This window comes from Suillus fuscotomentosus, assembly GCF_016647785.1.
Source record: "Suillus fuscotomentosus strain FC203 chromosome Unknown F5891scaffold_107, whole genome shotgun sequence".
NCBI lineage: Eukaryota > Fungi > Basidiomycota > Agaricomycetes > Boletales > Suillaceae > Suillus > Suillus fuscotomentosus.
The window spans coordinates 40,848-62,905 of NW_024539619.1; the positions used below are offsets into that span (position 1 = coordinate 40,848).

A 22,058-nucleotide genomic window follows, 5' to 3' on the forward strand; every position below is an offset into this window, starting at 1 on the left:
AATACAGGAAGTTGAAGTTGAAGTTGCAGATGAAGAGGCAGTTTTGTGACAAAAAACCCTTGCGGTTGCACATATGGAAGTGTTCTTCTGGTGGTACAAAAGCCTGAGTGTGGGTACCGTCTACTGCACCAATACACTGATCAAAGTTCTGAAATCGAGGATCGTTGAGTATTTTGTCGGAAATTGGGGTCTCATGGGTTTGAAATACAACCTGGGAGCTGTAAAATGGATTGGACGAGAAGAAGACAAGCAGCCGTTTGAAGTATCTTGTAAAATAGATGAGTCACTTGAAAAATTATATTGAAAGCATGTACTTTGTGACCGTGTCAGGGGAGCATTGAAATCTTTCCCCGACGAGGTGGGATGATAATCCTGTGACACACGTATAAAGAAAGATCCCCAGCTGCTCCTCGATTGATACACCATTGCAGGATAGTACCGTATATGGTATGTAAATAAGGTTTTGGGGGTGCATGTAAACAATGGAAGGGGTAAGAATCGTTGATCAAGCGGCGAACTCAGCACGGATCCATTAGTGAGGATGTGAGTCAGGGCAGTTAGCTCCATTGTGGACATACCCTCCAGCAGTGGAACAAAGTGAGCATGATGAGCCCGATGTGTGCTGGTAGGACACTGAACTGGGACACATATACCTTGATGTGTTCTTGCAGCATCCACAGGCAGAGAGTAGCAGACATTGCTAGTAAAGGTTTGAAGTTGAGATCATCACCGATGTACCTGTGGAATTGATGCTCGCTGTCATGTAGGGAGTATCCGACCAATGCTATGATAGCTGGGTTTGCAAAAGTGATGGTGATACTATCTCCATTGACCTAAGGAGACATGCAGCTCATCAGAAAAGGGGCCCAACTCTGCGTAACGCACTTACATGTAATGTGCCAGAGAGAAATGTATCATTCTGCACCAGATGATTGGCATGCAATGCGCGCTCAGCGACGTGGGTGCCATTCACCGCTGTGGTGTAGTCAAAACTAAGGCCATATTTGATATAGGTGAATGTTTTAGCTGCCGCCACCATACTGCCAGATATAGTCATGAGTATGGGCTCGAGCCTCGTTCTGTAATAGTCCTTCTCATTTTCCAGCTTATCCAACACCCAGGCCTGGAGTGTCTCTGTTCCCGATCCAAGTCAGTACACTATCGACTACTTGAAGTTTTGGAAGACATACCATCAATTTGTTGACTAGCCACAGCCCTACATGACACATCAACCATACTATCCACATCAGCATCGGTAGGTAACAATGTCGTCTTGAATGCAGTCAGCTTGATTATGTGAGTGCACTGATCCAATATCACTTCATTGCCATATGGGATAATTGTAAATTGTGTAGACAAGCATGGTTGTGTCTGCGTTTAGCGCTCCGCCCGGATGTTTGCTCTTGGGGGACTCGACGGCAGCGGCGAGGTGCAGCGAGGGCTACATGCTGGGAAATGTCATCAAAAATCTTATGGGATGAGCGGGAAAGACTGGTGAGATTTTGATGGTGCAACGTGTTGTCAAACACGGATGGGTTCACAGATGGAACTGGCAGAGCCTGAGCCCGAGACTCGTCAGTCTGGTGAGTCAGCCCAAGGAGGGGCAAGCTTGCAGGCGGAGTTGGGCTGGGTGGAGGCTGCCAGGCAGCAAAAAGTGCTGTGGACATGACTGATAATATAAACATTGAGGTACGGGGTGGGCAATAACAGGCTCAGGCAGGGCTTGCCCGGAGGGCAATGGCTGCCAAAACGACTGATCCTGATCAGCTGCACCCAGCCCATAATCAAGGCCCTGCGGCAACCATGACCCATGAATACCTTGCGAGTGCTGGTGTGGAGCCCACGATGAGTAGTGGCTTGCAGCCAGAGTCGAACTTGTTGAACTTGAGGCTACATGATGGTGGGCATGAGGTGGCGATGGCTGAGGTGGGAGCCATGCTGATTGGGTCTGATAATTGCCTTGATCATTGAGTTGATGGTTATAATTGAAACCAAAATCCGAGTGAGGACCAAGAGGATTGTGTGTGATGTCGATGTCAGCCTGTGATAGCTGATTGCCCCACCCTGACATGATGGGTAGCGAGTAGCAGTCAAAAGATAAGTACTCATATTAAAATATAAACTTTACGACGAACTCGAGGTTGGGCATGTGAAGTCATATTGAATTAACTGATCTGCGAGTCAGAGAATGGCAAAATTCATAAATGGCAAACCATGGTGTAAATACATAAGTGATGATCAATATTATTGCATAATCGCCATGATTACACAATTTGCGCACCCATAGTCGCATAGTCACCGCCTCAGACCATCAATCGAAAATATTCTAGCCATCTACCGGATCTAAAATGTTTAATCTAAAACAAAGTATGAAGTAAGGGAGAATCACTTACTAGGCTCGTGACCAGCAGCTGGCTAACATAACTACGGCTGTGATAGAGTCGATCTGGGAGCAAGGACCATGGAGTTTGAATTTTAGGTGCCGGTCATACAGGCCCGGGTATCCAGCTTCAGCAACACAGCCTTGTGTCGGTGGACGTTCATGAAGTTATCCCTCAGTTGCTGCTAGCTAGTAGTTTTTTTGAGACTTGAAAGACATGGATTGGTGCTATCGAGATGCTGCAACCTACTACGGGTGAGTGAAGACACAGGCACAGCAGCCTTGATATATTTGCCTTTCACTCACAAATATGCCACCATCTGCCGAGGTGGTGTAGTGAGGATCCTTCTCAATGTTCTGGAACAATGGCTGCTAGTTACACACATACTAGTAATCAATGCTCTTGTAAGGGAACTTTGCCTCAACCTCGCCGAGTCATTGCTGATACGTCTCAATCTAGGCCTTGGTGATAGGACGCACTCCCCATCTGGGGCAATCAAGCCAAGCCGTCTGTCTAGCCAGACACTCATCAACTTGGCACATGGTCGTGTTCTCCTTTCTGTTCTGAAGGAGCTCATGGCAGTTGGGCTTCACGAGGAAGTCCGTCAGCTGACAGAATGGAGTGGGCCGGATAGCATGCTTATGGTCTGGCAAGCTCCTGCGTTTCCCATGTACAGTGCGCACAATTGAGCCCAGTCCATTTGGAGAGGTGCTGTGTCGTGCAGCAACCACCATGATGTTCTTGAAGATGCTAAAACCTGTCTTCATTGCCCATTCCTTTCCCTTCTTAATGTCTATGTCGACGAAATCTACGAAGCCGAGTGATTCTTGTGAGTATTGCAAATGAATATTAATTACACATTCCACTCATAGAATTTTATTTTAGTTCAGACAGCCTTAGCACGCTTCACTGGTCACCCATCCCCCCATCTTTGTCAGTGCACTGAAAGCAAACCCCTCCAGTGCAGATTCCAGAAGTGCGTGACTTCTCATCCAGTTCTAGTATGTTTGTCTGAACTTGAATGCACGTGCCGTCGAATCCAATGACTTGAAGTCCCGTGAACTCGGATATGCACTTTCATTTGATCACGATGTCCCACGCATATACCAGAATATCTGTTGCTCTCAGCAACGAGGGTACGTGAAAGTGTGCCTCTCCCGTGATGTTGCTTAGACAGATTACTTTATAGATGTTGTCCTCAATATTGCTGGTCATGATCCCAAGGGAGAGCTCATCCTCTCACAGAAGTTTTTGGAGCAGTACAAGAGTGCCAAGGTGCTGTCCAAGTAAGACACTGCCTCTTGCCTACTTACATGTCGACACTCATCTTTTCACCTCCTTGCCCGATGCTGACGGTGCTGTGGCCACGTCCCACACAAAATTTATCCATTGATGGGAATCCGGTATCTTAGTTGGCATGGACAAGTCACTACTTAAGCAGTCCTGATTCTTACTTTGATGTCCCGCAGACTCCAGCCGCATTGCAGATATTCCTGCTGTCCATGGTGCCCTATGCTGATGTCCAAGCTCGTGCAGAAATCGACCAAGCTGTAAAACATGATAAAATGCCGTGCCTTGATGACAGGGCGTCAATGCCCTACCTTGATGCCATTCTCCGCGAGGTCTTGAGATGGTATCCTGTCGTTCCCCTAGGTTAGTCCGCAGTAATATAGCTCTGTTTGAATGTTTGATAACTTGCACAGGAATTCCACATGCAACTGCTGACTTCTCTCCGCTATAATAGTCAATCGCCGCAAAGAAGTGATGAGAATTGGTGACAACAATTTGTTCGAGATTGGCTGTCGTATGTCCTTTCCCCCATTCGTACCTTCAGTCACAAACTTCTTCTACAGGTGTTGAATGTCCATCTGTTGGTAACTTCAACACTATATCCACATGTGGATGCATCCACCATACTGTTCGAATATCAAATTACTACGTCATTGGTGCTGCATGCCTCGTAATCCCACAGATGACAAGACCCTCGACGACTACATGTCCATCTTTCACTTTCCATGACTTGCTTCCCATGATGGCCTTTATGTGGAAGCAATATTTGTGTGCTGCACACGATGGGCTTAATCATTACCCAAACATGCCTTTGCCACCTTGCAAGATGACTCATATCCAGTATTCCAAGCCTTATCTTCATGTGTTCTTGATCTATTTCCCAACTTTCATAGCCCTGGCCCTACAACGTGCACTCGGAACATATTCAAATTGTCCTTTCAGAATGCACGCTGGCTCTCTTACTCTCTGCAACTACCATGTCTGTCACTCAAACTCACAGGTTCAGCATAAGCGCCCTTGCGGATCTCTTATGTCATTTTAGACTGACCATATAGCGACTCTGAAAGCATTCAGAAGAGTTTGAGCAGCCCACCTACTTTTCCGCACCCGACAACGAGATTCTGAGAGATTGGCTAGATACTGATACTATAGTCAATGTGAGCTCATCCATCTTGCCATAGTGCCACCAGTCTCTCATGGACCATTCATGCATTCTATCACTGATCTTTCTCCAGTTAAAACTTTGAGTGATCTAGCGGTGAGTTGTCAAATCAACGTGACATGTGGCATCCCTAACACAAAGTCAGGACATAACACTGAAGAAGAAGAGGAATTCAAGGGTAATTACTCTTCAATGCCCCACAGCCTTCGAAGAGTTCTGGTGCATCTTATCTCCATGACAGATACTGTAACCTATAACCCACCTTGCTTATATAGACCCCACCTTTAGAGTGCGATGAATCCTCAGGCAGACGCAGAAGCATACTATTTGAGTCCTCCATGCCCTCAAACCCAGGAATGCCCTCTTATTCGTGATACCGCTCGGAGTACATCCGGCCTCCAATGCATTGTGCATGCCAAAATGCCTCATCCATCGCCTCTTCTTCGACAGTGTACAAAATCAGCTCCTGCTCCTGTAAAATCTATCCTCACTCGACATGACTCAGGAATATCCCTTGCAACAACAACAAAGACATCTCTCAGGAAAAAGTGGTCTGCACCGTCAGTGAAGTTTGTTGAAGCACCAACGGTGTATCATAGCCATCATGCCTATTCACCAATTCCTTCACCTCCTCATTCCCCCTTGGCAACTCCGTCAGGTCAGCGCAAAAGCAAACCAAGCCGATGGTTCGCACAGTGGTGGAAACCCACTGCACCTCCAAGACTTACTATATCTGGCCCATATAGCCTAGCCCATACTGCATCACTGGTTGATGTGTATAGCCAATGTTCCAAATTCCCTTACATGACACCATCGCTTCTCACCTCATACAGGAGTGGGCTTCTGCCTCAGACTTGTGGTTATAAAGAGGATGATTAGAAAAGATATGAATTTGATGCTTAAGGTATTAGCTATGTCCACCCATACATATACTGGACAAGAGCCGCAGAGCGTGCTTGCATGTCTTTGCAACATGTTATGTTTTCAAAGCTGCCGCTGCCGCTTCGCCAGCTCCTTCCCTAACTGCACCTTCACCTGCACCCGATGCAGCTTCGCCAGCTTCTTCCCTAGCTGCACCTTCACCTATGCTCGATGCAGCTTCGACAGCTCCTTCACCAGCTCCCCCATAGCTACACCTTCACCTGCACTCGATGCAGCTTTGCCAACTCCTTCCCTAACTGCACCTTCACCTGCACCCGATGCAGCTTCACCAGCTTCTTCCCTAGCTGCACCTTCACCTGCACCTGATGCAGCTTCACCAGCTCCTTCCTAACCTATGCGAGTCCCTCAGCACCATCAAAATACAATCAGATGAAGCGACATTTGGTGAGTTTATATATATAAGCACGCAACGTCTGATCCCGCGGAACCAATTCGTGTCTACCCCACGTGCGCGCTCCAGCTGATATATGCTCGCAGTTCGATTACCAAAAACATTATTCGCCCCCACCACGCTTCTCGTCACCACAATTATTACCAACGGGGGAGTCTCGTATATGAGTTGCCCGACTGGCACATAGGAATCACTATTGGGACCGCAGGGATTGTCACGATGCTGATGAACTTGAACGATCAATCTCCAGAAGATGCTGGGTGTACCAAAGTCATCTTTATGCAGAGGTGCGTGCTTCTTCTTGCATTTATACACGCATCTCATCTCGCCCAGCATGTCGCGTCTAACTCATTCACCCTGTATTGTCCTTACCCCAGTCCAGCCCAGTTTGGCCACCATCTTTCTCTGTCATGTTGAACTGCGCATCTGGCAAACCTTGACGTTGAGGTACATGTATTATAGTTGCTTGTGTGCTACTTTGACATATGTTCTAGTCCCTAATGATGTCCATCATTTCTCTCGTGAAATCAATAGACATACAAGCTGAATCTGCCATCAAACTTCTTTCCGAGTTCCTAGACCTAGGCACTCCTTATATCGAGGGCCAGAGGCACCCGAACGCCGAACATTTTGCACATGGTCAGTGGTTTCTTCTCATCCATATGCAACTCTGTTCTGTCTTTCTCATGAACTTGGTCCTAGAGATATACTGTTACATGCGGAGTGATCGTGATCTATTGATTTATGACAATCTGATGCAGGTGTAACACTTTCTCTGAACGAACTCGGGGATCCGCGCTGAATTTGGGCAGTATGATACCTCTCCAGATCTTCCGCCCTACAAGCAGGAAAGAGAGAATCGGTGGTGTTATGATTCCCATTCTCAATCACGGTCACCTCATCACGGTCATTACCGGTTCTGATCTCGATCCCCATTATCTCGACCTCCTTCCCCAACCCTGTGTTCTGAGCATAGAAGAACTCCTCCCACAACTTACCTCCAATAAAGCTCTCTAGACCATCTCTCCCAAGATCACGGGAACCATCGACGAACTTACAGTGTGGTCAGCGAGTGTCGAGATATACCTGAAACTTACCTCGAATGACTGACATAGTCACCTTGACAACACTCAGGAGCAGTTGACGAAGCAGGAACTATGTTCCAGAAAACATACTGGTGGGCACTCCACAGGACCCATCAAGTAGATGGAGCAGCACACGACAATTACCTACAGCGAAGCGATGGATCCCGCTGAAGTTAGAAGCACTCAGTGTTGTCAGTTGAGTAACTGCCGCGCTTCATGATCTTGCACGTGCTGACGTACTCTGCGCTTGATGAGATGAAGAGAGTATAACATTTAGAAAGGTGACGCCGACCAACCTTGTCATCGCGAAAACTAAGTCTGGCAGATGAATTTTCACAGGAGTATGTGAGCTCACTCCTTTGACATCCAGGCTCTGAACAAATTCAACAGGACTGAGGGAGTTCAAGGTCTATGTAGGCCCGAATCCACATCACATGGTGCAGGCGCTGCACACAGCTCAAGGACCGTACTGTATTCGAAAGGTTCCCTTTGAAACATGTGAATAGCGAGGGCATTTGTTTTCCGACATGGTACATTGAGGATGACGATGCAAACATTGTGTTCAGTGCAACCAAAAGTGTGTCCTTGTAATTTATTAAAAAAATTGTATGAGTCCGAATCACGATGTAGCACTCGAGCTCGCGCTAGGCTCGTATTCAGCCATTCCATGCATCACGTCAAATGTTCATTGCTCGATATTCACTTCCTGATGCAACCCGACGCATACCCACCAAACCCGACACTTTGACCAGCGGACCCGACACATCGGCCGCATCGGACCCGACATTTTTCCCGCGCACTTGTCCTATCCGTGTCTTGTCTTGTCAGCTATCCCCACTAGGTGCGTAGTTGATTATTTCGCACATTACTCACATCGTAGCCAGCGCTATTACATGGTTTCCCATAGTCCGCAGCACCTCGTGTTTATTTACATGTACACCAGACCCAAAATTCTTCGGCCGCTACTTTCGCCTATAGGGTTCCGGATTTCTACGTACTTATATATATATTGGTTTCCACATAGCATATTGATGATCCAAGTAGTAGGGAGCCGTTTCCCGACGCTTTGTGGTCAAACCCGATATTTTCGTAGTTCTTAGTTGACATTGCGAATATTACCGCTCTTTCTATCCGAAACTCCCGTCATTATTGATATTTTGCATACCGCTTGCTATACCCAACAACCATTTCCCTAACCCGACGCTAACCCGCCGAACCCGTACCCGAAACCCGCCAACCCGCTAAACCCGAAAACATCGGCCGACACTTTGGCATCAGACTAACTTATTCCAATAGCAAACCCCTCGGGTCGAACACACTTGTCTAGCAAGTATAGCAGACTAGGCTGTGCAAGACCACTATAACATTATTATAGTGCTGACACTTACTTCATATAGTATCAAGCATTGTTGTATCTTTACAACGATGACACTTGTAGCTAAGCGGACTACTAGACCTAAACGTGATGTTACTATTACTAAGAGTAATACTAGGCGCCGCAGTAATCAAAAACACTGCCACCAATTTTGTTGCCTTCGACTTGCAGACTTGGCGAAAGTCTGAGGTCAGGCTAGTCATTGAGTTGCATGTATTTCTCTCGATGTTCTTCTGGCGTCAGTCTATGGCTTATCTTCCTCCTTCTAATGGTCACTATATCCTTATGCTGCAATGCAACTGGTTGCTCCTGGGCAAAAGATACGGACCCTCGTGGTCTTAGCCGTCATCATGCTATATGCAGGCCCTACCAGAAGGCAAGCATGTTAGCTATGGAAAATAGACAGGAACGGGCACAAGAGTCGATTCGATCGTACTGCACTATGACGGGTTGCTCGAGGAATCCGGCATAGACTTACATATCAGACACAGTTGCTTCAACAAATACGATTCACAAAGAATCGATGTTTGATACCTATAGCCCATTGCCTACCTAAGGAATTTGAGCACAACTTGAATGGTCAAGCTAGTACTACCACTTCGATTGGTGCCTCGGCTCTTAGTACGTCGCAGGATTTAGACGTCACAATGGTGGATACCACTGAAGGCGAGCGCGCGCTGGAAATTCTAGGTGCGCACCTTCAGGATTTGATCTATTCCCGTAGTCCTCATGGATGGCCAGCACACCCACCTTCGCGACGCATATTAGTGCCAAGGAATTTCGATGACCTTCTCCCTGTCGAGGAAGACCTTAATCCCTCAGATTTTCTGGAGAATGTTGCCCCTGTTGCAACTGAAACTCAAAATACGCCGCAGCGTAGAATCTGCAGAGTCCTTTTGACGCTACACGACACTCTCCAAACAGTGTTCAACATGCTCGGACTATCTCGACAATATCCTCGGCGCCCATCTTTTGAGCCTGACAAGTTTGTTCCCTCCTCGCTATTAGCCCACACCTCTCCCACAACTGCATGCACGCAAGATGCCCAGGGACCCGACCCACTTGCTGGGATCTCTGAACCACCTCATCTATTTTCAAACATGAACATCTATCGTCTCATGACGTGGATGAACTCCAGCAGCCAATGAAAGTCGCAGACTGAAGTGATGTGCCTCGTCCAAGATGTGATTCAAGCTGAGGATTTTAACCCCAAAGACCTTGACAGCTTTTCGGTCAGGAGGTGCTTGCGTGCGCTGGACAACGACGGAAGCCAGAAGACCACCACTTTTCCCGACGATTGGGTTGAGATGGATGTCAACTTGGACATTCCTACGAAGTCCAAAGATCTTGAGAGCATATCATTTAGTGTTTCAGGCTTTCATTATTGCCCCCTTGTGGCAGTCATCCGTGCCGCATTCTCTGACATCCAAGCTAACACATTTCATCTGTTTCCTTTCAAGCATTCGTGGAAGGACTCTCTTGATGGCCATGATAGAACACGTATTCAATGAACTTTATACCTCTGACTCCTGGCTGGAAGCCCAGGATGACCTGCAGAGGCAGCCAAATGAACCTGGCTGCTCACTCAAATGCGTCATCACTGGACTTATGTTCTTTTCTGACGCAACTCATCTTGCAAACTTCGGAACAGCTAAAGTGTGGCCCCTCTACTTATATTTCGGAAATTTGAGCAAGTATACATGCTCATCCCCCACATCTGGCACATGCCATCTTGTGGGATTTTTGCCTTTGGTAAGCCCCTTCTCTCCAATGCCATTCAACGCTATCATCAACATCATTTTCTTCAGCTTCCAGACAGAGTTAAAGATATTTTTAGCAGCCTCCCTCGGATATTGAAAAGCGGTGTAGCCGCTCTCCATACACATTGTCGACGAGAGCTATTCCATGCGTGTTGGAATATTTTACTGGATAGTAATTTTCTGCATGTGTACCATCATGGTATTGTGCTTCAGTGTCCGGATGGAATATTGAGAAGGGTCTTTCCGCGGATCTTCACATATTCAGCCGATTACCCAGAAAAGTGCATTCTTTTTGACTTTTTTTTGCTGTTCATTGAAACAATAAATATTATTTCAGGGTTTTCATAGCAACGATCAAAGACATGGGCTCTTGCCCATGCCCGCGCTGTCTTGTTCCAAAAGCCTCATTCAATCTTCTGGGTCTCGCTAGAGACATGCGAGATCGCCTGGCCAATCTTAGATTGTACTCGCTTGCAAGAGTGACTGCAGCCCACGAGTTCATCTACACGTGGGGAAATACTGTTGATGGCTTGAAAGTACAGATGACGCTTGGTGAGGGGTCTTGGGTGCCAACTGTGGTGAGACGACTTTTAGAACGAATTTTATTGATCAGTACCTGATTCTTGGACAGAACACATTTGTAGAAAAGCTTGGTCCGCTAGGGTTCGATGCTTTTCGCATGCTCGTTGTTGATTTTATGCATGAATGTGAGCTTGGCACATGGAAGGCGCTGTTTGTGCATCTTATCCGTCTGCTTCATGCGCTTCCGGGGGTCGATAACAGCCCCCCTGAAGCTCCCTATAAGGTCTGTTCGTCCAGAACCCCAAAATCAGCCCTAAAAAATGCAACTTTTTGACCGTCAAAAATGCTAAGTCGGATAGAGGTCAGTGGTCACACAGTGTGACCTCCGCCAAAGTGTGACATTTCTGTGTTTCATAGGTTTTGAATGTACGTGAGAATATTGGGACACCAGAATGCTCAGGAGACGAGTCTTCATTGATTCATCACTAGTGTCATCATCCTGTCATAGAATTAGAAGTCTTGTTTCGTAGAATATGAAATTGTTCAGGAAGCTTCATTACGAGAACAGGGCTCTGGCCTGCGCTGGCAAAGTCTATAGTATCTATCTCCAAGTCACTATATGACCTGCCCTGAAGTGAGCCTAAATCACCGCCAAAAATGCTAACTTCGGACAGACATCGGCCCTCCAAAAGCCTCAAAAATGCTAAGTCCGGACAGAGATTTGGCCAAATTTCGGCCTCAAAAATGCTAAAATTCGGACAAACCTATGGGGGAGCTTCAGGGAGCCTGCGATAACATAGTTGCGTCTCTCGACTACCGGTTCGTTTGGCCATCTTTATTACAGCTGTTACCAAGAATAATGAGATTCATTATTTTTTTCGGAGGCACGGAATTCCAAAACGGATTAGGAAATATGTCTTGTTCTTGTCGTTCATCGTGATAACAACATATTCTAGCCATGGGCAATCGTAAAATTAGTGCTGATCTCAAAGAATGTGCGCTAAACCTCTGGAACACAGGCTGGGACATCAAGGATGTTTGCGATGCTCTGGGAATCTCCCGCGCTAGCATTTACCGCTGGGAAGCAATTTTTGCAGAGTATGGCGCTGTCAACCGTCCCCCTTTGCCAATACGTGGCCAGCAGCTTCGTATCCTCACCCGTGCTCTCATGACAGCCTGTGAGGCCTTGTTTGCCGAAGAATCAGACCTCTACCTCGACGAAGTTGTGACATGGCTTGCTTTGACACATGACATCAGCATTTCTGTCTCTACACTTTGCTGCAACCTCAAGGAAGCAGGACTCACACGGAAATTACTCCACAAACTTGCTGCAGAAAGGGACAAGGAACGCCGTCACGAATGGAAGGAGTCGATGCGAACGAACTTCACTGGTGATGGCTCAGAATTTGTTTTTGTAGATGAAGTGAGCAAGAATGAGATAACGTGGGCTCGCCAGTATGGCAGAGCAATGGCAGGTCGACGTGCAGCATTGACAGATGTCTTTGTCCGTGGAGATCACTACTCACTCGTTGCAGCAATTACAACAGAAGGCTATATAGCAGCTCACGCAGTTGAAGGCTCATTCGATAGCCAAAGCTTTTATGAGTTTATTGCAACAAAAGTGGTGCGTGTTGTTTCTCACCTGTCTACTCGTCTTTCATCTCTGCTACTAGCTTCCATATATGAACCCCTTCCCTGCAGAGAGGTCTGTGCTCGTGCTCGATAACTGCCGCATACACCACAATGAAGAACTCTATGACCTTGTCCGTGATGCAGGTGAGTTATCTTGTAACATAGTGAATGCTAGCCTACTGAAACATGATCCTGTTCTCAAAGGTTGTCTCCTCCTATACCTTCCACCCTACTCTCCCGACTTGAATCCAATAGAAGAATCTTTCAGCGCACGTATGTTATTCACAGGCATCTCAGACATTGAAGCTAATAATTACCTAGTCAAAGTATATCTCCGACGACACGCTCATCGTTTTCATGATGATGATGACCCAATTGGTGTACTCATTGAGGCATGTGCATGTATCACCCCGAAGATGTCTAAAGGATGGTTCCGACATGCTGGTTGTATCGTCGATTAGTAGTGACTTTGTAGTGTTCAATATTGATACTCCTGCAACTAATGGTACAAACATCTTTGAACAATTTCGAGAAAGGATGGGTCCAGCAAACAGCAAATCATAGCAACAATTGATGAGTAAGAAAAGCACGAAATAGCGGTCATAATGGGTACAAATGAGTCCAATGTCTAAGAAGGCGAGATCCATGTACCTGCAATAATGGCATCGCAAAATTTGCGATGATAAGAAAGGAATGTACGCCAGCTAAGCATAGTGAACCCGACGGACTGCCAATCATCTGTTGTCAGGCTTTCAACAATGCGGTTGCCAGGATTGTACCCAAGCTTGGAAAGCTTTTCTGAATCAGAGCCAGATACGTGGAATTTGGCACAAAAAGTCTCCAATGTGACAGAGTGCTTCATGGTAATGCCCGGTGATGGATATGAATCGCTGGTGACTGGGACTGCAACTGGTGGTGGTGGTACTGCAGGTGGATGTACAGCATTCGGAGGAGGATAGTATGAGTATTGATAAGGATAGTATGGTGGATGATAGTACAAGGGATGTGGTTGGTGGAGATGTGGCAGGCCTAGGTGGTGTGGATGTGGCAGACCTGGGTGGTGCGCAAAGAACAAAGGGTCAGGCCCAGACCTTGGCGGCACACTGTTTTGATAGTCCGTCAAGGTAGCAGAATGTCCAGAATCATGATCAGAGTGGTTGTTGAGACCTGTTTGAGTCTCGCCATGACTCGGAGTCCTATTGGAAGTGTAGTCTTCACCTTTGACATAGGCACCATAGGCTGCAAAGACTGTCATCGAAGAATTGGGTGGTGGACGAACAGGTTTGATAGCCTTGTCCTTCGTGAAGTGGTTTGACATTGGAGGCGTATCATATGTGGCACGAGGGTCAGATTGTGTTGACTGATGCTGATTTATGTCAGAACAAAGATGCGAGATGTAAACAACAATGTCATACAATTGCGGCACCCCATACATCGAGGCGAAGAGAGGTGAGTTCCCAAAACAAACCATTCTTTGCATATATGCGCTTGTCTGGGAATAAAGGATGGCTTCCGATGGGATAATGACGCTCTAACTCCATCACTTCCTTTGTACTTTCTTGACACAGAGCATTCTAAAATGTGCAGGCAAGTGGTTAGTACTACGCATATAATCAGCCATCTGTCACTCTCACGATCTGAGCTTTGTGAGACATGGTTGCATTCCGTTCTGGTGGGATACTCGAATCTTCATCATCCTCGTAGTACATGGCATTACGATGGCTAGACATCTCTGGTGGCTTTTCGACACAATAAGCATACATTTCAAGGTAAGACATAACATACCCCTTCAAGGTCGATAGGCTTCGGGAGGTAAAGGAAAATTGTGTGACCCTTTGTGCGTTCCTGCACTGCATCAAGCATTGCTTGAAAGCCAACCTCGTCAGTTAGCAGTTTCATGGGTAGACTGGCAGGTGTTTCGAACTTCCAGTGTAGGAGTGAGAGTGTGAGGTTTGTTGTCGTAGTCTTCGCAGCATTTGCAACCTCTCGAACAAAGGCCTTGAATGTGCTCTCGACTGTGAAGATGAAAGGATTACATTGGATGCTCTTCGTAATTGTGACCATTGCCGATTTCTTTCCACGACCTGGTTGCTGGGAGGTGGTTTCGAGGTGGAGAATCTTAGTGATGTGCCGGGCCTGGCCTGGCCTGAAAGCCCGGGCTTGGGCCTGGCTTTAGAGGGCTTGGGCTTCGTCAAAACCCAGGCCAGGCCCTTCCAGAAGGCCTGGGCTTGGCCTGGGCTTGGCTTGGGCCTAGGCCAGGGCCTTTGAGATCAAAATGTGCACAATGATATATTTTACTATTCAAGTCAATTGTACATTTAAATATCAATATCAGAGTCCTCTGACTGCAAGGTACTACTGCCCTCGTCACCACCCTCACAAAACTCAGCCTCCAACTCAACTTCTAGGACAGAGGTGGGAGCAGGCTCACGAAAAACCAAATCCCGCTGATACATGAAGCGAAGGACTTGAAGTGCCTCCACCACATCAGCCTTCAAGCGATTACGACGTTTCGTAATAGTCATCCCAGCAGCTGAAAAAGCACGTTCACTAGACACCGAAGAAGCCATGATACAGAGATAGTCACGAGCCAATGAGGCCCAGACAGGATAGCGTTGAGCATTAATCTACAAATCCAGGTCAATAAGTTATCATATCTAATGGTTTGGCACATACCCCCCACCACTGGATGATGGACATCTCTTTAGGTATGGTTTCAATTGTGTTCACATAGAGGTTGAATTCCCTCATCCATGGCTCCTTTGGATCAATAGGTACCTCAGCCTCGATCTCACTGCCACTGTCCTCATCACTCGATAACTCGCGAAGGACACTGGCCCACTTTGCTGACCCCCTCCTCCTGGGTGATGAAGGAGCATCATTCTCACCATATATCTGGATATACCTTTCCTTAAACTCCGAGTAACATGTCAGAGTAGAAAAAAATAAGATGAAATGAACTTACAATTTTGTTCGTCACTTCGAGAACCTCCTTGTGCAAATTCTTGCCCCAGAAACGCTTGAAATGGCTATCTTTGTGATTGGGATCAAGTACTTCACACAGGTGAGCAGAAAAGTAAAGACAACGACATAAGAAATTGACGTACACATGCTAATGATATAGGCATCACATTCTGCAGACTTCTCGTAGTACTCTTGGATCTTCTCAGTAGCAGCTGTTAATGCAGTGTGAAAGGGAGCATATTTTGGGCTATTCGAGCGAGAGGTCCAGGCCTTATGAAGACCCTCGAGAGCAGGAAGGGCAAAATGAAGGGCAGGTCCAGTATCAGACGAGAAGGCTTGTTGGGCATTATCAGCATGCTGTTCAGGACAATCAGTGACGAACATCAATCATAATGAAAAGACAAACTGCAAGTAAGTTTACAAATAATTTAACACGATCCCATTCATCAGACTCGAGCTTGAGTGCATCAATCTTCGCCCGTTTTGTAAGGTTGGTCTCCTTCTTGCCGAGTTCATAAACGAAGGTGTCAACAAACTTTAATCCTTCAGTACTAACTCAAAACATGCAGTGGAAATAAGTCCTTACTTGCTTTTTCTTCTCAGCTCGATCAAGCATCACATAGGTAGATGACCAACGAATAGGCATATCGAGAAGAAGCTGGACTGGGGTGACACCCTCAATACGAGTCTGAATATCTTTGAAAAGTTGCTTTCGAGAAGCAGATGAGTGCTCCTAGAAAGCTGTTAGCAGCCATCCTCACATAGATAACAGATAGTATATTACCTTGACAGTGATTGCACGAACAAGGCCTACCTCATCCCGACGGCCATTTTCTGTATGAATGGCAAGTTCAGCGTGCGCAGGATCATAATAGGCAGCTTTGCTATATGTTGAGATTAGAGCACGAGTGGCAAGATGTATCACATGTGCGAGACACCTGTGAAGAGCTAAATTATTGCCTAGGATGTACGAAGAACAGCGTACCTGATACGATGTTTCTTCAGTGCAAAAGTCTTGCCGCTACGAGCCTCGATTCGAAGTGCAAACTCATCAAGCATGGTATTGTTATTTGAAGCGTTGTCGCATGTGATATAACCAATCTATCATCGTGTAAACAACTGGCAGTCATACTACAATACGAGATGACGAACCTTGTGGGCAATTCCCACTCAATCAACAATTTTGAACAGTGCCTGGCCAAGTCGTGTCCCATTGTGTGCATTATTGAGGAGCGTGAATCCGATCACAGCACTCTGAATTTCCCAAACCCCAACAGACAGTTCTTCGATCCAGTGGCCAGTGACGGCAAAGTATGCCTCGACATTTGCTGCCTGCCAAGCATCGCACGTTAGATTGACAGCACCTGCTGCGGCCTTACTCTGCTCGAAGGCATCAGAAACAAGTGAGAGTAAAGCCATTCCAAACTTACATTAAGTCGTTCCTTTAATCTCGTCATCTGCTGCTTGAAGATCAAAATAATTTCGGATCGTGTTGCCTTTCGATTTGGTATGAGGACACCCGTTGTGGCCCGCGAAGCAGTGTCAATCATTTTCTTAAAGCTCGGATGATCAACTGCTTGAATCGGCTGAGAAGGATATCAGTATCTCGTTACATCACACTGAATATACATACCTGGTTAGTAGATGCCAACCACTCGATTGCGGCTTCACGAAAAAGCTTGTCAGAATATGGGAGAACATGTTTGCCTGGTTGAACCTCGTGAAGATGAGGATCAAGACTGCCCTGCTGTGCACTCATGACTGCGGCTGCATTTTTTCGTTCCTTCACATCTAGAGCCAGCATAGATTCGAATTTGTTAGCCTTGCACCATTTACGATATGCGTCCTACAGTGCCACAGCACATAAGTCAAGGGCCGAGAGATGAGAGATAACTTACCAAGTGTCTGTATGCAACATGGCGTCGACACGTTGATGTGTCGCTCACAATTTGATGTGGGAAGCCTTTTTTGCTGTGATCCCATGAGTGTCGTTGCGAATTGAATACAATTGTTCACTTACTGGCATGATTTACAGTCCCTGACATTACGAGTTTTGCCGTCCTTCGACTTTGCAGCATATGGTGCTCCAAAGAAGGCACTTATGTCCATAGTCTTGTCCTCCCGGCGTGCCTTCGTGATTGGGCTGATGTCTTGGACATCAATATCTTCTAATAATCCATTGCCGTCGACAGCATCTGATTGAGCGTGTCCTAGTATACAATCAAGATTAGTGTATATTTATATTACTCGTTGTGAATACTAGACATACCTCTTGTTGCATTGCTCGTGTCTGAGACTGTGGTGCAGGTGTCATCGATACACTCGAGGCCTTCGCTATCGAGCGTTCCTTCGAAAGTGTGTGAGCATTGACAGATGAAACATCAAAGGTTTAAACTTACCTGAATGCATTTCCACAGGCGCTGTGGATTGAGTATCTGTCAAGCACATTAGAGTGCAAGTAGTAGCGTTAAATAAGATACCTGTACACCGAGTTGAAAAAAATCACATACCTGTGAGCACATCGAAAGACGTGTCAGCACGAGTGTTTGCGACAGCATGTCGCAAGTGTTTGCCTTCAAAATTCAAAAACTGTAATCAGCATGAGATGAATGATGAAAAAGATGCTTACTTTCATGGGGCCCGTCCTCCATAACACCCTCGTCAGGCGCACATTTGTCTGCCGAAAGACTGCCTATAAAATCGGCTGCTCGTTGGCTGCTCAATTATGCAGACTTTTGAGTGATGGCAGGTGGAGGAGGTTTGTTCCTGTGAATGGAAAGCTCCGGAGTTGCATCATTATTGGTGTCCGTGAGCCGTGAGGACAGCGTGACAGTTCAGCGTGGTCGAGACACGATGTGCACTGATGCGGACTCGTCATCAGACACCACGACAGGCATCATTACGAAAGTGAGCGTGGAGCCAATCAAGTTACGGTACGTACTTGCCTTATCGAGAAACGTTAGAACTGTATAGTTTTACCGTTTTGGATTTGCCGCCGGACCTTCCACCGAGGACAAGCCAGGGCCCAGGACCGAGGCTTGGGCCTTGTCAAATATCAGGCCAGGCCCTAGGCCCTGGAAAGCCTGCCTGTGGGCCTGGCCTGGCCTGGCCTGGCCTGGTGAGGGCCTGGCCTCAGGGCTTGAGGGCCTCAGGCCCAGCCCTGCACATCACTAGTGGAGATAGGCTCGTACAGACAAGGACTGTGGCTGATTCTCGTCATCGGATTCAAAGACAGCCAGCTTTTTGTTCTGTGTTCCACGACTGGTCTTGACTTTCTTTGCCTTCACACCCTTAGATTTGCCGTTCAAAACTTGTGCCTGGCAGCCATTCGAGCCTTCGTCTTCACTAACAGGTGAAAGGGCTTTAGTCTTTCGCTTACGACCTCGGCGCTGGGGCATTTTGGCAGCCTGTGTTGGACGTGGACTGTTGATAATGGGGTCCTCCAAGTCATCGGGTGCAAACTCGTTGATGAATTGGTACTTCTGTAAAGTGCCGGCAGCTCCGAGATATCACATTAGCATGATACTAGTCCTAGTAGCACTACTAATGTCGAATGTCGAGAGCTTACCAGGCTTGGGAGCAGTTCGAAGACTGTCGGAGAGGAGCTCATCATGCTCATCATTGGACTCCATCATGACAAGATCCGAGCCTTCAGAGGGTGTTTCTGATATGCCTCGTGCATAAGACATTGTAGTGATAACGGTACTAGCACTATGGTAAGTTTGCGATAGACTATCTCAAATAGGCGGTTTTCTAAATTCGGACGCGCATGAAAAAAAACGACCAATCTCATTATTCTTGAAAATTGCTGTAACGTAATAAACTGAGACCAATAGCATTCTATTTAGATTTCGTCACATTCCATCCTACGGTCACGGTGTCATTCGCAAATTCGCCAATAACACGTCAGAGATGAAAAGGCTTGCTGCACGAGACTTCGAAAATATTTTGCAAGTTCGTCTCTTTGCTTCATGTGCTGACTTACATCACTGATCTCTTTCCCAGTGCGCTATGCCAGTTTTCGAGGGCCTTTTTCCTGGGGACCATGATGCAATTGTACAGTCGCTTCTGTATAGGTTTGCGCATTGGCATGCCCTTGCGAAACTCCGTATGCACTCCAAAACGACCTTATCAGCCCTCGATGAAACGTTCAAGAACCTCTCTTACCAGTTACGCAAATTCCGTAATTTAACCTGCGCTGCTTTCGCCATTAGCAAGGTGCCGGAAAACGGAGCCTGCGGAAGTTTCCAGCACCACGCGTCCAGCTGAGCGCAGCTGTTTTTTCCTTTCTCCTCCTGGCCCCCCAACTACATACATCTCCTCAAACGTATCGCTCAAACTCCCTTACGCTCTTTCTCGCTACGGACTTCATTCTTTTGCCATCATTTATCCATCTCTGCTTCCTCTCGAAATCATGTATCAGCACCTTGGCCTACGCATAGGATTGGACTCAGACGCTGCCGGCGCTTCATCCTCAGCACAAGAATCTTCAGCAGCTGGTGCATCATCAAGCAATGCTCCTGGTCCATCCAGACCGCACCCTACATCCAACCCTACATCTGGCAGCAGAGCTGCCCAGAGTTCGAGGCCCACCTCCAACCAACAGCAGTTTTCGGCTGCGGCACCTCAGCCTTCATCGTCCAACCAGCAAGCTGCGGCACGCCCTCAGACGAACCCAGCTACCCAGCAGCAAGCTCATCCTACTGTGCAGACTTCCTCAAATAACGCACCTCCCGCACCTGGTAATGCTGCGCAGCCGCAGGTAGCGAATGAATTAGCAGCGCTCAGGGCCAGAATAGCAGAGTTGGAGCGTTTGGAAGCTCAAGGCAACCCCAACCCGGCCAGAGCCCCAGCCCCTCAACAAGCACTTATTGGTGACCCTGCTACCATTGAACGTGTTCGTGCAACCATTGCTGCGCCGAAAGAGGATTCCAAGCGGCCTACGCTTCCAGCACTACAACCTGGCCACAAAGTCAGTGCGCTTAGTATGTGTAAGTTCTCTTTACCATGCATACATCTATCATCGCCCATCTACACCGTACCGTTTTTTGTCACCGTTCTGTACCGTTCTTCGTCACCGCACCGTACTGCCAGCCTAAAGGGCCTCACACTGCTAGTTTCGTTACTGTTTTACCGCGGCACTGCTTCACTAGAATCGAGACTGACTATGCTATGTTGCTAGCCATTCCGCCCAAAGTCGAAGAGGCCTTCAAGAACTACCGCTATGTTCCTTACTCAGCTCTCACCCACATCGCTCGCTCCAAAGCCTACCTTCGGGGCGAAGAGTCCTCCTTCGTTTTCACGACTGAAGGCCTCACAGCCAAAGGCCTCGACCGTTCGAATGAACTTTCCATCTCAACGGTGGATTGGATTGCAGCATCCAGAACAGCGGAAGAAAGAACACTGTTTTACTGGGGTGTCGAGAGGGCCAATGCCCTGAGCTCGCATCATCAAGTCGTCTTGGATATTGGTCGCACGCACTCGTGGCTAGTAGCAATGCATTACGATATTCAGCAGAGGGAGCTGGCGCACGCGAACTATGATCACAACTTAGCTGGCTTAGATGTAGCTGCTCTTACAATGTCGAACAACAAAGTAGCCCATCAACCTTCTCAGACCCAAGCTCCTGTTCCGTCGAATAAGCGTCCAGCCCCAAATGACTTTGCTGCTGCCCCTCGTAAGAAACCGCACACTCAGAGCTGTTGCTTTCGGTGCGGAGGGTCAAACCACCTCCCCGGAGATTGTTCAGCGCAATTCACAGCTGCAGGCAAACCTGTCGCCGTGATCGCCTCCAACGCCAAGAGCAAGCATGCCTTGGCTTCAGCCGATGGAAGGCACTACTGCTTCAACTGGGCAAGCAGTTCCAATTGCTCATTTGGCGGAGCTTGCAAGAACCTCCACACCTGTAGCATCTGCGGCGACACGTTGCATGGAGCTGGGACCTGCAAGTCCCGACTCTGACCCTCGAACGGTGGTGACCCCACTCGATCATCATCGAGTGGAAGAGCTCCTACGTAAATATGGCATTCTCAACAACTGGTTACATATTCTAGACGGCATCCGCAATGGCTTTAATGTTGGCATATCCAACTCCCCATCTTCAACCCATATATTTCGAAAACCACCAGTCATCATTATTAAACCCTTCCATAATCGACGCGTACATAATATCAGAACAGGCAGCGGGCAGATATTCCAGAGGCTTTACCCCCGCAGAATTAGAGCAATTAATTGGACCCTTTCGCACATCACCACTGGGCCTCGTCCCAAAACCTCACTCCGACAAATTTCGTACCATACAGGACATGTCATACCCTCGCACCTCATCCAGCATAGCTTCTGTCAATGCCAACGTCAACTCCGACGAATTTCCAACTGTATGGGGAACATTCGACAGCACGGCTACCCTCATTCTTTCCCTTCCACCTGGCTGCGTCGCAGCCACATTCGACATCTCAGCAGCTTACCGCATGGTTCCCATTGCACCATCGCAGCAAAATGCCTTGTGCATCCTTTGGAATGGTTTAATCTATGTCGACCGTGCCGTCATGTTT

General features: G+C 47.3%; 8 protein-coding genes across 8 annotated transcripts; 5 read left to right on the plus strand and 3 right to left on the minus strand.

Moving 5' to 3' along the window:
• Positions 1 to 557: 557 nt before the first annotated feature.
• On the minus strand, positions 558 to 2,159 carry F5891DRAFT_1196763 (uncharacterized protein; the record flags this gene model as incomplete). Its single annotated transcript, XM_041368355.1, has 6 exons — positions 558 to 833; positions 890 to 1,134; positions 1,191 to 1,287; positions 1,446 to 1,637; positions 1,694 to 2,064; positions 2,129 to 2,159. 6 exons carry the CDS (start codon positions 2,157 to 2,159, stop codon positions 558 to 560), a joined length of 1,212 nt encoding a protein of 403 aa, XP_041218714.1.
• A 586-nt stretch (positions 2,160 to 2,745) lies between these two features.
• Positions 2,746 to 3,070, plus strand: F5891DRAFT_1196764 (uncharacterized protein; the record flags this gene model as incomplete). The annotated part of the gene is made up of 2 exons (XM_041368356.1): positions 2,746 to 2,785; positions 2,841 to 3,070. 2 exons carry the CDS (start codon positions 2,746 to 2,748, stop codon positions 3,068 to 3,070), a joined length of 270 nt encoding a protein of 89 aa, XP_041218715.1.
• A 401-nt stretch (positions 3,071 to 3,471) lies between these two features.
• Positions 3,472 to 4,122, plus strand: F5891DRAFT_1196765 (uncharacterized protein; the record flags this gene model as incomplete). The annotated part of the gene is made up of 4 exons (XM_041368357.1): positions 3,472 to 3,517; positions 3,571 to 3,656; positions 3,851 to 4,034; positions 4,085 to 4,122. The coding sequence occupies 4 exons, from the start codon at positions 3,472 to 3,474 to the stop codon at positions 4,120 to 4,122; spliced, it is 354 nt and encodes a 117-aa protein (XP_041218716.1).
• A 1,005-nt stretch (positions 4,123 to 5,127) lies between these two features.
• On the plus strand, positions 5,128 to 6,106 carry F5891DRAFT_1196766 (uncharacterized protein; the record flags this gene model as incomplete). Its single annotated transcript, XM_041368358.1, has 2 exons — positions 5,128 to 5,519; positions 5,932 to 6,106. The coding sequence occupies 2 exons, from the start codon at positions 5,128 to 5,130 to the stop codon at positions 6,104 to 6,106; spliced, it is 567 nt and encodes a 188-aa protein (XP_041218717.1).
• Positions 6,107 to 11,878: 5,772 nt separating this feature from the next.
• Positions 11,879 to 12,680, plus strand: F5891DRAFT_892104 (uncharacterized protein; the record flags this gene model as incomplete). The annotated part of the gene is made up of 3 exons (XM_041373309.1): positions 11,879 to 12,260; positions 12,327 to 12,532; positions 12,582 to 12,680. Coding segments are annotated over 3 exons (687 nt in total), but the record flags the coding sequence as incomplete, so codon positions are not given.
• Positions 12,681 to 13,168: 488 nt separating this feature from the next.
• F5891DRAFT_1196769 (uncharacterized protein) lies at positions 13,169 to 14,604 on the minus strand (the record flags this gene model as incomplete). Its single annotated transcript, XM_041368359.1, has 4 exons — positions 13,169 to 13,900; positions 13,956 to 14,114; positions 14,175 to 14,279; positions 14,326 to 14,604. 4 exons carry the CDS (start codon positions 14,602 to 14,604, stop codon positions 13,169 to 13,171), a joined length of 1,275 nt encoding a protein of 424 aa, XP_041218719.1.
• A 2,732-nt stretch (positions 14,605 to 17,336) lies between these two features.
• On the minus strand, positions 17,337 to 19,193 carry F5891DRAFT_986138 (uncharacterized protein; the record flags this gene model as incomplete). The annotated part of the gene is made up of 12 exons (XM_041377699.1): positions 17,337 to 17,350; positions 17,403 to 17,409; positions 17,451 to 17,475; positions 17,525 to 17,714; positions 17,774 to 17,851; positions 17,904 to 17,939; positions 18,015 to 18,093; positions 18,134 to 18,196; positions 18,446 to 18,449; positions 18,484 to 18,642; positions 18,700 to 19,003; positions 19,073 to 19,193. The coding sequence occupies 12 exons, from the start codon at positions 19,191 to 19,193 to the stop codon at positions 17,337 to 17,339; spliced, it is 1,080 nt and encodes a 359-aa protein (XP_041218720.1).
• Positions 19,194 to 19,918: 725 nt separating this feature from the next.
• On the plus strand, positions 19,919 to 21,465 carry F5891DRAFT_986139 (uncharacterized protein; the record flags this gene model as incomplete). Its single annotated transcript, XM_041377700.1, has 2 exons — positions 19,919 to 20,495; positions 20,687 to 21,465. The coding sequence occupies 2 exons, from the start codon at positions 19,919 to 19,921 to the stop codon at positions 21,463 to 21,465; spliced, it is 1,356 nt and encodes a 451-aa protein (XP_041218721.1).
• Positions 21,466 to 22,058: the final 593 nt, after the last annotated feature.